At 33.6% G+C, this 16,574-nt stretch overlaps 1 protein-coding gene and 1 pseudogene across 1 annotated transcript; one reads left to right on the top strand and one right to left on the bottom strand.

The window, feature by feature from the left end:
* The first annotated feature begins 3,961 nt into the window (after positions 1-3,961).
* Positions 3,962-7,037, top strand: LOC145053855 (exosome complex exonuclease). Its single transcript, XM_079001969.1, has 2 exons — positions 3,962-4,167; positions 5,213-7,037. Exon 2 carries the CDS (start codon positions 5,407-5,409, stop codon positions 6,631-6,633), a length of 1,227 nt encoding a protein of 408 aa, XP_078858095.1. The 5' UTR covers positions 3,962-4,167; positions 5,213-5,406; the 3' UTR covers positions 6,634-7,037.
* A 702-nt stretch (positions 7,038-7,739) lies between these two features.
* LOC145051518 (putative protein phosphatase 2C 59 pseudogene) lies at positions 7,740-8,726 on the bottom strand (annotated as a pseudogene).
* Between the last annotated feature and the right edge of the window lie 7,848 nt (positions 8,727-16,574).

The following is a 16,574-nucleotide window of genomic DNA, read 5'->3' as shown; positions in this document are numbered from 1 at the left end:
TGTATGAGGTTATCCACATGGTCTCATTCATTACTGTATGTTTTCATTCAAACGAGTGACGAGTCCATACGAATTAAAAGTTTTCTATCTAACCCATTATAACATCGTATTTATTTTTTATCTTATTATTAGGTCATTATACCTGCAAAATTTTGTCGCACCACCTTGTGCTTATAAGATGGAAACTCCAATATTGCCTGATAGAGTTCTTAAAAGTCAGTAGCTTCTTAAAGAGGTAATTGAGATTTTATATTAGGCTATAAATATATTCACAAAATCACTAAAATTCCAGGTACTTCATCTCCACGATGATTTTAACGATTTCATTTTGGAAAGCATATCATATGTTCATGGTATATGACATGTCTTTTTTTGTTTGCTATGGTTGAGAATACAAAGGAATTGGAAGAGAAACTAAAATCTTTATGAACACTATTAACATATTTTATCGTTTATTTCCAAATATGTTCACGTCTTCCTGCTCATCCGAACATTCATTTCCAGGTAAAGCTTCAAAATACATTGTCATGGTTTGTAGGTTGTGTTTGATTATAATATTTCTTGAAAGTGGGTCTACTAATATTAAATCAATAATTACCGGGAACTTCACCCTCAAAATAACTGTTCACATGAACTATGTCATTCAGTTGAGTAAGTTCATTATGACCAAACTTGATGAATCATTTTTTTTAACATTTTCAACACTAATTGATGCTCCGTTATGTTATTCCGTCGATTAAGACTGAATATGTATCTGATTCTCCAACCCACCTTCTTTGCCAACATGGGCCTTTTAATTTCCTCGCATCTTTCATATTTTACCAGATGAAATATCAATTAAAATGACTCAATGCTTTCAAAGTAATTACATGTTTTCCATCAACTGATAAATATTGTATCTGCATATAAATAATTGTTTTACTCTTTCGTCCATGTGCTATTTTGATCGTATAATCAAGTAAATTTAAATTTATACGATTAAAATAAAACCATAATTATATAAAATCGAATTTATATGCATGCCTATTGATTTTGGTGAAATTGTGAATTTTACTCATTTAACCAATATAAAGAACCTCTTTTATTTATTTACCAATAATAACAATTTACTATCAATTCCTTACCCATTATAGCAATTTACTTCGATTTTTCTTATCGATAATAATAATAGGCAATATATATATATATATATATATATATATATATATATATATATATATTATTTTACTTAAACCCTAAACCCTAAAAATAATAAATATTTTGTTGTTAAATTTATTGATTTTATAATCTTTTGCTCTTCCAAATCACTACTTCCCTTCAAGACATGACATTTCTCACCATGCTGAACAATACCCTATTCCTCCTGTTAGGTTGTTAGGAAAGCATGATAATGTCAATTTATTTATCTTATTTTTCTTTAAAAAGTTTCATTCCAATTGTTATTAAAATGGGCAATATATTTTATTTTTTACCCATAATAGCAACATACATGCATTTCTTTAATGTACAATTTTATTTTTATCCCATAACAATGATGTACTTAGTTACTAATGAGGATATGTTTTCAGGGTTTTGTCGGTTTGTCCAAAGTTTAATTTTATGTCCATTTTTACCCTAACATTTTTTCAAAAAATGTTCGATTTTAACCTTTTACCGATGATAACAGGTTACCATTATATTAGCTTCGCAAAAAAAAAATCCTTAATTTATAGTTTTTTACATTTTTACCCTTAAGTTTATATTTTTTTTTACACTTTTACCCTTTGTATTTTTTTTCCATATTATATATATTCATGCAGAAAAATTATATTTATATGCGAAAAAAATTTAATTAAATACTGTAATGTTATTTCTTCATATATATATATATATATATATATATATATATATATATATATATATATATATATATATATATATATCTGTGTGTGTGTGTGTGTGAGTTTTTTCTTGGATAAACCATTTAAAATGTAAAAAAACACAAATTAGTATGTGTTTAGAACTACAAGTACATATTTTTATGCATTTAAAAATATACATATCAATAAAAAAATTTGTTGAATCATAAACATGTTTATATAAGTATATACATATATCTTTAGAAGTGTAAATATGTATTTTGATATATGTTTTTTTAAGTATAAATATATTTTTAGAAGTATAGATACATATTTATATATAAAAATGTAAAAATATATATTTATACTTCTAAAAACTATATCTATAAAACACGTATTCACAATTCTAAAAATATTATTTATCTTTTTAAATGGTATAACCTTGCTAACACGCACACACACAAACAAACAAACATATATATATATATATATATATATATATATATATATATATATATATATATATATATAACATTAAAAAAAATATAAATACAATATTTAATTAAACATTTTTTTGTATATAAATACGATTTTTCTGCATGAATACGTATATTATGAAAAAAAATACTTAGGGTAAAAGTGTAAACAAAATTATAAATTTAAGGATAAAAACGCAAAAAAAGGTAAACTTAAGGGGTTATTTTGAGAATTTAATATAATGGTAACCTGGAAATCTGTTATCACCGGTAAAAGGGTAAAACTGAATATTTTTTTCGAAAATGTTAGGATAAAAACGGACATAAAATTCAACTTTGGGCAAAACCGACAAACCCTGAAAACTTGAAGGTTTTTATTTTTTATGACATAACCCTTTATTAAATGTGTTTCATTTGTTTGTATCTTGAAGTTTCTATTGCAAAGTCTCATCAATAGCATAGGAACATGTGTATTTTTTTTGTTTTATATTTTCATAGAAAAATACTTTTTTTGTCAAATATGGCATCCTACTTTTATTTTCTATTTTTCCAATATCAATGTATTTTCATTATTTTCTTTATATTTCTCAATGTACTTTTATTGTTGGTTTTTCTAACCGGTAAAACAGGGATTCTTCACTGGTTAATAAAGGAAATATAATTAACGAAAATCAACAATATTGAAGTTAACTAAACCGGTTATCTATTATTATGTGTAGCATGTGTGTTGTTTGGAAACACAACGACGCTGGATAAGAAGGGCGCACGTTATAAAGCGTTTACATCGCATACTGGCGTCATCCTCACTCGTCCCCTTTTTCCCCACGATCAATCGTTTGCTTCTCGGGATAATGACCTGAGAGGGTAACGTACTTTAGCATTTGGTCATTAAATTATTTTTTGTGTTTTATTAACCCTTAAACTTGTTGAAATGTGTACATTATATCATTATGACCGGTAATAGTGGGTTTTATCGGTTTCCGACGTTGTTTCCGGCCAAACATGAGTTTTTCGGTCATCTTCTCCGGCCAAACTTGATTTTCCGATCGTCTTCTCCAGCCAAAATTGATTTTCCGGTCATCTTCTATGTCTAAACTCGATTTTCAGGTTGTTGCTACTCGATCTAGAAGAATAAATAATGAAAGTAGAAAAAGAAACATGAAGGCAGCAAAGCTGCTGGCTTCGGTGGGTGTAGCGAGGGGGCTGCTCAAGCAGCTTCTCGACTGTTCTTCTTCTGTTTCGATTGTGTAATGCGAAGGGGAGGGAGGCGGCAACAGGTCCGAAGGAAGAAAAACGAGCAGCAACAGCAGGTGGGGGGATGCTCCAGCAGCTTCCTCGTCTGTTTTGGCACGGAAACGCGAGAGAGAAAGAGGCCAGGAAGCAACAATATTCAGGGGTGTTTGGTTGTTTCACTCGACAGGAAGGAGAAGATGACCAGAAACCTCATGTTTGGCCGGACAAAATAACTGAAAAACTCGTGTTTGGTCGGAAGCGACGCCGGAAACCGGCAAAACCCGTTATTACCGGTCATAATGGTATAATATATACATTTCAACAAGTTCAAGGATTAATAAAGCATGAAAAATAATTTGATGACCAAATATAACCAAAAGCTAAAATACATTGCCCTCCTTTGCTTCTCTCACTCTCTCATGTAAACCAACAACTACGATCAGTCACTATTTTGAATAATTGACCAATATACCCAAAACAGAACACAAACAGCGACACAACAAAAGACGCCTCTTTCCTGTGAAGCTTCTCTCCATCGTCTCTTTCCTGTGAAGCTACCGGCCGGAGCGACGCACCCCACAGCTACCGGAGGCCTTCGACCTTCGACCCAACAACTACAGGTTCGTTTCTTCCTGCATTCGTTCATCCTTTTTTTTTTTCCTGCTGTCGCTCTTTCTAGAAATTTCACTGGATTCATCTTTCTTCCATTTCCCACCTGTTTTCTGTTGTTTCCCCTGCAAAGCTTCGACCCCTGATTTTTGTAACCATTTTGGTTCTCTGGTATCTGTTAATTGATGCATCTGATTTGAACCTTAGCATGCTCTTTCTGTTGCCTTGGACTCCAGGCGATGGAATCTGTTGTTATTTTTCCAATTGAAATCTGGACACCTACTTTGATCAATGCCATGAAAGTGAATTGATGCAACTGATTTGGTTCTCTGGTTTCTATGAATGTGAATCTGATTTTCATTTCTGTGAATGTTAATCTCATTTTGGTTCCTGCTTTCGGTTAACTTTAGATACATTCAATTATCAATTTATCATACATTCATGGTCTTTATGGGTTTTTTTCACGGTCCAAAGATCTTTTTGGAAAAAAAGCAAAATATGTTTGGCAATATTTTGGAGTTTTTATAAAGGAAAAGGAACTTTTTGAAATAATTTTTCCAAAAAAGACTTTTGGACTGTGAAAAGCTAAGTCAAACACCCCTATGTATCACAGAGATGTAAAACGGTAAAGACGGAGTACAATTTTCAGTAAGGTCAGTGGAAATTTTACACATATCAAAAACAAAAAAAAGACTTATTACTAGTTTATAGCGGTTAAACTTAACCAAACATTTTTTTAAAAACTCACATTTAGTAACTATAAGTTAAAAAGTTAAAAATAATTTTAATAAATATATAAAAAATAAAAAGGCAAAACTGTCGTTTCAAAGTTTATAAGAACCGAACTCAAAGAAAATTCGTAATTTTGGGACCTAATTTACGGAAAATTCGTAATTTTAGGACAAAATTCAGAAAACTCTTAATTTTGGACCTATAAGTTCGAAACTTTTTTTGCAAACCATAATACAAAATTTACAGTTTTGTCTTTATTATATATCGGATGTATTTTTATTCCATAAGTATAAATTATAAAACACGGGTTGATCCCCCTTTCAGGTGCAATAATCAAGGCGACGGAACTCCATACGTGAGTAGCTAAAACTAATCTTCGTACGTCGATCTGGGATATGTGAGTAGATTCTTACTGAAGCATACTCCGTTAATGGTACATACGACTCACTTCGAACCAAATGCCCACCAACTGTTCGATGAAATTACCCAACTAGATGTGGTGAATTTCTTATATTCTAATGAAGGCATTTAAACACGTACGGAGCCATTTTCATGTCCCAGGTCCTGGTCCTCTCAGAACCGAGAAGTTAACTGGTGTTGTGCATCTTAACGCAATCTCTTATCACTCCTTCACTGAATCACAGTTGGATCCTCAATCTTCCGAGTGGCGTGAAAAAGCCCTCCCAAAACTAATCAAGCTGACCCCATTGCTAAAGAATTTAGACCTAATCAATGGAAAATTGGTTAATCTCCACGACAAATGCACTGTGAATGACGAGTTTCTTCTCCAGAGCATGCATACATTCAAGTCTATCGCCACAGCCTTTCTTATGAAGCAAGCATTATCTACAGTAAGTACGCCATGTCTTTCTGTTGATAAGCCACTTTATATGGAAACTTTTACCTTGAATTCTCTCAAAAAAGTATGCGACATCTTAGATGTGTCTGCTCAACAGAGGAAGTTAGTTCGTCTTGCAATATGTCCACAGGTTACACAGCACCAAATATGGACAGGTGCCCTTGAGGAGATACTAAATCAATTAAAATTTGAAATGAGTGTTAATGATTATGGATGCATAATGGCTCAACAAATAGTGGTTAACTGTCTTAAGTTCTTGGATGATGTCATGTCTTATGACCCTGAGTCAACTTCATGGATGCGACTTACACTTAAAAAAGATGCAAACTTGCCACCTTCTGCTAAATGGGAAGATTTTCTTGAAATGATTAATGATTTGATGATCTGTTTAAAGAATGAAGAGGGCTTTTTCTTTTATGTAACAAAGCTTGAGACCATGAAAGAAGGGTTGTCACAGATAAAAGATGTTTTGGTGGATAAGAATATTGGATACAAAGAGGCGAGACATCAACAAAGTTTAGTTCAGAAGAAGTTGACTAAATCTTTGGGCCATTCATCTAAATGTTTGTTCACACTTTTATTGTATTATCTTTATGGAAGTATTAGGGATATTGAGCTTGATATTTGCTGTTGGTTTTCTGAGGGTGATGTTGGGAACAAGTGTTGTTTGTGTGTTGGGAAGATTTTGATATCAGATGAAGAGAAAATGTTGAGGCGTGAAGTGAAGAAGTTAGATAGGGCTCTTAGGGTTATTAAGTTTGTATATGAAATGGCAGAAATGAAGGAGAATTTGGAGTTGCAGGGTCATGTATGGTGCTTAGGGTGTGAGAACAGATCACTTGTTTATAGAGGGCACAAGTTCTTCATTCATGGTTTTAGTCTCTGATGAAGGATATGGGTGCTGTGCTGCTTTCATAAGATCAAGAGCTTTCAAAGGAATCAAAATAACTGCTTAAAAAAGGGTGCTCCCATGCAGCTTCAATCCTAACATCTTTTGCATTCTCAAAGCTCCAAGAACAACTAGTAATGGCTGCTCATTACGCATCATTTCAACTCGAAGATGGATTCTTAGTTAGACACCACACAAAACTCGAAGGAGAGCAAAAAGTCTACTGGGTCCCACGAGAAGGCCACATCAGCCACACAAATCTCGAAGGATATTGTTGCATTTGTTACTCTGTGTTGTCACCATTTTGTTCCAAAAACCTTATCTTAACAATATACACACCATAATTTGGTTGTCTCTTACTAGTAAGGAGGTGAAAATCCATAACTGATGTTTCATGTTGAGGCTCCATACAAAGACAGGAAACATTGTGATTTCCCTCTAGCATGCTGGTTGTGAGATTGGTTTACATGATAGTAGATAATTTTTCTTTTGAATATAAATAAAAGATAAATAATAAATTAAATGGCACCCATTCACAAAACTTAAGAACGATTTATCAACATAACAAAAACTTCTACAAAAATAAAAGGAGCTGATCCGTACACAACAATTTTTCTCCGTACATAACAATTAGTGCTTTAAAATGTTGTATTGTATAACTATATAATGCATGAATTGTTGTGTACGAATCACTACTACAAAATAAATAAGCTTATGGACAAAAAAGTTTGTGGTAGTAGATTGACTATGACAAAACAGTGAACGGCCTCGAGGAACTTTTATGTTCACATAAATGATTGGCTGACATAGAATATAGAATATAGGAATCCAAATAAAAAAGAAAAAATGTTTGAATATGTGCAAACTGAGAATAAGAGTAACCAGGAAGCTAGTAAAGAATTTACAACCCAAAAACAAGTAATAAAGCGAAATAAATCAATTGTGGAATTTTACACACCTTTCAATTACATAATTAAACATCCAAGCAATTAAGGTCATTTTTTATGACAAGGACAAGAACATTCACATCTTTTCTATAAATAAAATATGGCAAACAAGTACTTTTCCAATCATATTTCATCCTTTTGGGTGAGACAAAATATTTCAATTTTTGTTCATTGACATCGTTGAATCCTAGTCAAACATTATACAACCTGTCTGTCTTGTCCTAAACCTTAAGAGCTCAAGAAGTTTTATGCATCTTGACTATCCAAGAAACGGGCCTCGACTACTATGATATTATTTGCACTACCTCTCTATGAAGCTTCATGCATCAGCATCATTGCCACATCTTTAGGGCTTTGCATCGGTTTAATCATCGTAACAAGCTTCGTCATTAGTGACAACATCCCAAAGTCCATCACTAGCAGGTATAAGAAACTCAAGTGACCCATCAATCTTTTCTTATTCAATTTCCGGATAAACAACCACAAACTGTTTCAATAACCTATCACCAAAAGCAGGTGAAACCGCAAGAACACCACCAACTCTCCAAGTCCTAACCCACGTAACAAAACCAACTCTCCAAGTCCCAACCCACGTAACAAAACCACCTACATCTTCAATCCTTCTTCTTTCGTCACTTTGATCCTGTTTATGATCTCTAGAAACAGCATACGCCTTACCACCTCTACAAATAACAACTCTGGAATTCCCCACGTTTGCTACAAGTAAACACAAATCTACGATAATGGCAGTGGAGGTTGTTGATCCTGCATCTTTCATCTGATTGTTTTCCGATTTTAGAAATTTTTTGTCCGGTGACTGTATGCTTAGGCTATGGCGGATTTGGTGTCGGAGATGAACTTTGGATGCTTGAGAAAATTTGTGAAAAGATTGTGTTTCACAAATTCTGCAGCTCGAGCTCCGCCATGGCCATCAACGACTCCGAAGAGACCGATTTTCTTTCCATTCACACATTTGAATCTTATCTCGTAAAAATCATCTATTGAAGATCTCTTTCCACAGGAGCTAGCATAGCCATAGCTAAACTTTGAATCTTGGTTGAGACCACCTCCGGTGACCTGAGAAACACCACAACCAGGAAGATTTAGGTTGGCAGATTATATCATTGAATCAAGATACCCCATGATTGATTTGTGTTTGTTGAGTGGATCAAATTTCCGGAAAAGATTTTAAAGCAAGAAAACTCTAGGGGTGTTTGGAATTGCTTTTCAAAACAGTTTATTATTGGCTTATTTGCTTTTTGAAAACTAATAAGTCAAAAAAAGTGTTTGGCAAAGTCAAAAGCGTTTTTCAGAATAATTTTTTTCATTAGCTTCAAAAAACACTTTTTAAAAAGCATGTAAAATTTGGCTTTTTGAAACTGGTTTTGGCTTTTAACCAAAATAACTTCAAAAAACACTTTTTAAACAAAACACTTTTTAACTTATTGACGTATCGGTTTTTTCACCATAAAGGTTAATCCAAACACTTTTTAAAAAACTCATTTTATCATCACTATCAGCCACTAAACACTTTTATCTAAAAGCACTCGCAAACACCCCCTGATTAACTGAATTTAAATAGTGGAAATAATTGAATCCCAACCAAAATCATTAAATGAATTTCAGTTTTAGTTTTAGAAAGTGATAAAATTACATTTTCGTGTCGAAGTAAACAAGCTGATTTCTGGGTATATGTTAAAGCTAGTGGGAGCATAAATGTTATGCTAGTAAGATAATAATTATTATGGTAAATGTTGCGAGTTAGCAATGTTAATTATAGAAAACAAAAGTTTCAATTTGCAAAAGGGTTTGAAAAGTTGTTTTGCTATAATTAAGGGAGAGGAATTCATACTTCATTTCGAATCTAAAATCTTAGATTAAGATTTTAATCGAATTTAGTCATAGACATATGTGAATGTTATGTTGAAATGATTCAACATAAGGAAATTCTATATGTGGAAATATTATAGCGAAAGACTGGTAAAGTATCATGTCTTTATGTTAAACATTATGAATCGTATTCCATATGCTTCAGATATATGATTAATTACATAAGCTATAATATTAATCTGTTCTAATTTTCCAAATGCCTAGGGCATTAAGAGGAATATTGGACTAGAACGAGATATGACTAAAATGGTTAAGCAATTGTCGAGGACAATCTGAGGTTTACCAAAGATTGGTTGCTCATGGACAGTTGGAAGTATAGTGTAAATTTTGAAAGGACCATATTGACATATTCTAAAAAGAGGCAACTCTTGTTCAGAAGTTATAGTAAAAAGGGGAATAGGGAAATGTTTCCATAAATGGAAGTTACTCTTTAAATCTGTGTAAGATTAGAAAACTTAATGCAAGAAGGATGTTCATGTTGGATTAGTGTCTAAGTCCATAACTATTTTGGTATGTACTTGACCCAATTATGAGCATGGTCCTTTTGGGTTGCCTTCACCATAGCAATATGTAGGATGAATTAAGGAGAGAAAGTTTTAATTAGGATTTATTAATATATTATAAGAATAATATATTAAAGGAGAAATCATATTATTTAATTAATATTAGTCAATAATTAATTAAGAATTAATTTTGTGGCTAAAATAGATTAAATAAACTTAGGGGACTGGATTTGTAATTATAAGATAATTGCAATTGGGCTATGGATTGCCTAAATAATATAGGTTGGACGAATTCTATGGGAAGCCCATAAGGAATTCGTCCAAGGGATATGTTAAAGGAGTCCATGGGCTGCTTAGGGCTTAAGCGGCCATATTAGGGTTTCCTAGTTGTAAACCCTAATAGCCTACATGTATATAAAGGCCCTCTATGCACCAAAAACGTGGCTAACACTTGGATTAGGGTTTCCAGCCGTTTTTGGTGCCTCCTCTCTCTTCTCTTCTTCATCTTGTTGCTTAGTGGTGTTTGTGACTCCATTAGAGATGCAACACTTGAGGCACTAAGCTTTCTGAAGCTAAGGATTGATTGTTATTGCTATATAACAATCAAAGGTTAGATCTAAACCCTATTTTATGTTAATATGATTAATTGTAGACAAAATTGCAAGAATGGTTCATGTGGTTAGGTGGAAATTGCCACTTTGGGCCAAAAACGTTTGGACTTGCATTCATGGTCCAAAGGTTTTCATTTTCTTGCCACTTTGGTCCAATTTACTTAAAATTTTTCTGTTATGACAATTTTTCCCTTGGTTGTTTCCTTTTCCAGTTTTATTTATTTATTTAAATTATTTAATCTTTAAAATAAAAATAAAAAATACATCTCTCTCTCTCTCTTGTTCCTCCTGATCACCAGAAAAACCCAGCAACAACCGAATTTGTTGCCTTCTTCAGCCCAACCTCTCGTCTTCCTTCCATTTTAATGGAAAACTAACCCAATAACCACCAAAGCGCCGCCATGGCCACCTGAAGCAAGCCTCTGATCAATCGCAAATAGGACCGTCAGAACTGTTCAGTGGAGAAGAAGAACTGGCGATAACCACCATTTTCCCTTCTGTATTCATCTCTTTTCGAGCCTCAAGCAGCTTCCGTCGTTCTTCCTTATTCATCCATCGATATCAGATAACCATTTTTCTTTTCTGTTCAGAACACACCATTTTCATCTTCTTTGAATGTGATCCCGAGTTCCTTTTTAGTGTGTGTATTTTAACCAAGATCTCAAAGTTTGATTATGGAGTAGGTTCTGTGGGTGGCACCTCTGATACCAGTGATGGTTATGAATCAGCAGTAGGGGCAAGATCAGTTTTCAACTTAGCTTCTTCCAAGATCAGTTTGCAACCCAATTGAACTCCTAATCGGTCAGATCTAGCCTCGTTTCCCCCCAATTTCCTTTAATTCAAGCTCAAGCAAAGTCGATTCATCAACAATACAAGGTATCTTATCAGATTCAAGCCTTAATCCTTGTGTTCAAGTTTCGATTTTGGATGGTGCAAGGGCTTGCTTTAACAGGAAGCTCCAGCAAGGGTTAGATCGAAAAAACCGAACCTTGAAACACCAACAAGTTTAGATCGACGACAAGGGTTTCACACTAGAAATCAGACCCCCCCTTCACTTCTCAAAATCCAATCGACAAACACAATCACCCAAAGTCGCACCCTCCTTCTCCTTCTTCTAAACTCGATCATAGTTTTCCTTTTTCTCCTTTCTGAATCGATCGTAGCTCCTTCTTTTATCTCTCTATCTTTTTTTTTACATTTGCAACTGTTAGGAATGCTGATAATTGAGGAATAAGGGAGGTCTTGGGACATTGAAGGTGACGTTGGGCAGTGGTGTTTATGTGGGTGATGAACAGGAGAGAGAGAGAGAGAGAGAGAGAGAGAGAGAGAGAGAGAGAGATAGAGATAGAGAGAGATTTTCTTTTATTTTTTATATATTTTTTTAGTTAGAAAATAATTAAATGACAAAAAGAAAAGAAAAAAACAAATGGAAAAGGGAAAATTCGTCATCTTTAGAATTTTTCAACTGTTTTGGACCAAAAATGCAGCAAAATGAAAACTTTTGGACTATTTGTGCTAGTCCAAACCTGTTTGGCCCAAAGTAGCATTTTTGGACATACCACAGGGACCATTCTTGTAATTTTGTCTTAATTGTATGCTAGATCTAGGGTTTATAGCTTTGGATATCCAATTGCATGTTCTTTAGACAAACTATATCCAAAAGCTATTAGGGTTTGCATGTACACCATAGGAATGGTGTATTGCTCAAAACCCTTCAGTTCAAAGGAATGCATTTTGAATGTGAGACTCCGTTTCCATTGGAATACTTTGTAATGTCTATTGCCAAGTCTCTGTGACTTTTGTGCATAGTCATTACAAGAGGATCATTGCATGTAAGTTTAGAATCTAACAAATTGCAGTAAATGGCAAGAATTTGGTATTCTTACATTTACGGTAAGGATTTGGAACTGTGAAATGAGTTTCATTGAATATGTGTTCAATTGATCTATTTCACAAAGAAATGACCATAGGCAAACATAGTGTGCATGATTGGAGCATGGGATAACTATTGTTTTAATTCAAGTATTAAGTTGATTAATCGAAACATTATACAATAAATAATGTGTAATCAATATGGTGATTAAATAAAAGATGTTTTATTTATATTCATAAGTTCTGAGACCATATTGGATTCGATTATTCTTGTGTTTCACTTTGCATGTTTTGGCTTCCAGAATAATAAGATTATTCGAACTATACACAGTTGATGATACTTTGGAAGTAGGTATTGAGTCAAGACTGCCATGAATCAGACTGTAGATTGTTTAGGTGTTTTAGACATAGCACAAGTTTGATGCAGTGTTCATGAGTACTCCTGGAATAAGATTCGAGTATTGGATTAAACCCACACTCATCTGAATCACTTCATGGATTTTATCACGAGTGATTGTGAGACGAAAATATATTATATTCTTAAAACAGAGACGTGTAAGTTGTAGCTTACAAATCGGTTGCACATGGATGATGCATAAACGCACCAATAACTTGGTGTTATAAAACATATTGTTGTGTGTGATTTAATGATTAAGTACAAGCAAACATTTGAGTCGAAGTGTATCCATTCGTTTTACCCTTAGAGGGATAAAAGCGATATATGTGGGCCCCTCGATGATTTAGTGATGACAAACTTAAGTGATTGGCCAAGCCTGGACTGATTTGATTTGTTCAATTACTCGATTGTCATAAATCGGAAATCAGGAAACAACAGATGGATAGAGAGAATGATTATAATCCATGCCTCAGTCCATATGATATCTTGTAGAATGGAGAAATATATGATCCATTGTCTAATGGACGCGCCATTGACTAGGTCAGAGTTCGACAACGGCTTTTAAGAGCTATGATTGCTAGTCGGGTTATAGAGGCGTACTTGCAATAATAGTTATTAGACTTATCAGAGTGGGAGACTGTTGGATTAGGTGTCTAAGCCCATAACTATAATATGTATGTACTTGACCCGAGAGTAGCATGGTCCATTTAGGTTGCCTTCACTAAAGTAATTTGATAGGATGGACTTTTATGTAGGGGTGAGCATAATAACCGAAAAACCGAACCAAAACCAAATTAACCGATATAAACCGAACCATAATAACCGAACCATTTAAAAAACCATTGGTTCGGTTTCTATTTTTTGTCAACCAATAACTAATGGTTCGGTTATGGTTTTATAGGTTAACCGAACCATTATTAACCGAACCGCTAACTTTATGTTTTAATATATAAAAATTATAGATTATATATAAAATAATATAGTCAAACTTATTTAAGATCCATTAAAATTTTGAAAATATAATCTGTTAATCCTCACTTATCAGGAGTCGAACAAGCAATCAAACCATCAAATGCTGATCACGCAGACACACACAATCTTCCAATCATGCATTGAGTTAGATTATTGATTAATGTTGTAATTCCTAATCGGCTAATTCTACAATTTGTAAACATTATTCACAATTAGTTTAATCTTCACACTCATAATCGTAATCGAAGGCTTCTCGCACCGTTGATCCTAATCAAAGATTTTTTGACTTTATAGTCTTATTTGAAGGATTTTTTGACTTTATAATCAAGACTTCTAGGTAAGTTATGTTCACTACAAGAAAAAGACCCTTTTACGACGCGCAAACAACGACACGCGGAGATTTATGTTAAGAAAAAGAGAGTGACGTTAAAAAAGTGTCATCTCTTCAAAAAATTTAAGGATTTAGGTCACACATTATTGTGTGCCCTTGAATTAGTGTCTAAAGAAAAAAATTAAAAACACGGAGGGTGCTTTATCTTAAACGTGCGTCGTCTATGGTTGTCGCTTTATAATTTTAATGAAACGCGCGTTTTAATAGCTAAGGGGGAAATGGAATCCATAAAAATCAAAACCAAGGGGGAAATGGAATCCATAAAAATCAAAACCCCCGCCTGTTCGATCCTTTCTTAGCCATCGACCCTAATCTTTGAATTAGCAAGAAAGAAGCCTTAGGGATCGACTTCATCTTCACCCACCTCCAACGCCTCCAACCCTAGTCCTTCATCCAACACAACTCGGGCTTTCTCTGCATGAAAACCTCCAACTACATCCTCCACATGAAAAAAAACCCTAATTGGCGGCCACGTTTTGACATCAGGTATCCTTGGGATGAAAGCCTTCTATTGACATCAGGGTCCCATTGAGATCTTCTGTTAGGGACGATTGCTCATATTTAGTTCATACATCCCCCCTAACCAAACCATTAGCATCGCAAAATAACCCTAATCTTCTGTTCGTTCATCTTGGCGGCTAGAGAGGGAATTGTTCAAGGTTTTTGTATGGGTCTGTCGGATTTATGAGTCACCGTCGAGGGAAGAGGGGGAAGAGGACCCCGAGACAAACTTTTCTCCAACCTAAGGTATCAATTCCTATTATTTTCTTCTCCTTCTTTTATATTTCCCCGCCAAGCACCATCTACCACCATGGTTGTCTTTCTGATGCACATAACCTGTTTGATGAAATGTCAGAGATAAAAACTTGAAGTTAAAGTTAATATTTTAATCAATATGCAGGGTGAAGATGATGAATCAGTTAGAATAGATAAAATGGTACTCAAGTCGATTTTGATTTTGGGTAGAAAATAAAAAGATTTTATATTAGGAAATCACCATTTTTTCCTTTGTTTAGTCCTTCAACTGCGATCACAAGAAATTGGAATGATCAATTTCTGTGCCACATGTACGATCCTAAGCATGTTATCATTATAGTTCATCATAAAACCCATATAGGCTCTTGCAGCTCTTTTTAATACTGAATGTGTATTAATTTCTTGCCACCTTATTTAACTTTTGAAACCACCTTGATGCTAGTGTTCCTTGACCATCTATTACAGATGCATGAGTCTTATTTTTAAGTAATATTGTTTTTTTAAATTTCATGTTTTTTGCAGGTTGGTAATGATTTTTTGAATTCAACAAGACAAAATTTAAGATTGAGGGAGGATCATAAGGTATATTATGTATATCATTATTCAAGATGGCATGTTAGTTTTGTCCTATTTTATTCATAATTCTATATAGAATGCCTTTTCGTCGTCAATATTATATGTTTTAATTCTATCAAAATCTTACAATTTCTAAATTAAGGTACACAATAATTGTTGGTTGCTGGAACCTTTGTTATCTCCTGTCCATGATTTTTCCCTCATTACAGCAGGAAAAGGTTTGTCTATTCTATGTTTTACTCATATATTTAATCATTTTATAGGTTATATTATGAGAGTTTTACCCATGGTTAGTTAACATTTTTGTTCTGTGATCTATTTGTTTAGTGAATGTAACTTATCTTCTTGTGATCTTTGGTACCACAGAGCAAATGCACGTCGGTTCTGTTCCACAAATTTTAATTTGCTCAGCAACAGAAGTCACACAATATTTACATTGGTAACTTTCTGAATTGGCTAAACTAATTCATTTTTTAGGTTAATTTTTTTTAACATTTTATTACTTTATCACCTTCTAATCAAACAATGATTTTCATATATCATTAAAAAGTGAAACAAAATAAAATGCTAGATAATTGTGGAGCCTGAACAACTAGTACTTAATCTAATAGAAGTTGATTCAGATATACTTAATGTCCATTGTGAGCAATCTTTGACCATCTATTTACATTATACTGTTAATCAAGTGATTTTTCATTTGTAACCATAAGTTTGCTGATGGATCATAGAATATAATTAGTGGTACATACCATAAGTTTGTTTGGCCAAGCTGTCGAGTGTTGCTATAGTCTTCTAAATATCATGCACAAGTTTATACTTTATATAAGTAGCATAAAATGGATAACTACATGCTAAAAATTATTATGCCCAGAAAAGAAGAAAAAAAATGCTTACTCAATTTATAAATAAGTGACAGATGTGTAATATAAATAAAAGTTGTTTGGTTCATCTTCCGCAGGCTTTGGACACCAATTGATGGCGAGTTCGACGATTACATTGTCAATCCAAAGTCAAGCGGATATC

This window comes from Lactuca serriola, chromosome 5 (assembly GCF_051521515.1).
Source record: "Lactuca serriola cultivar US96UC23 chromosome 5, Lser_US96UC23_V15, whole genome shotgun sequence".
Lineage (NCBI taxonomy): Eukaryota > Viridiplantae > Streptophyta > Magnoliopsida > Asterales > Asteraceae > Lactuca > Lactuca serriola.
This window is presented reverse-complemented; position numbering and strand designations above follow the sequence as displayed.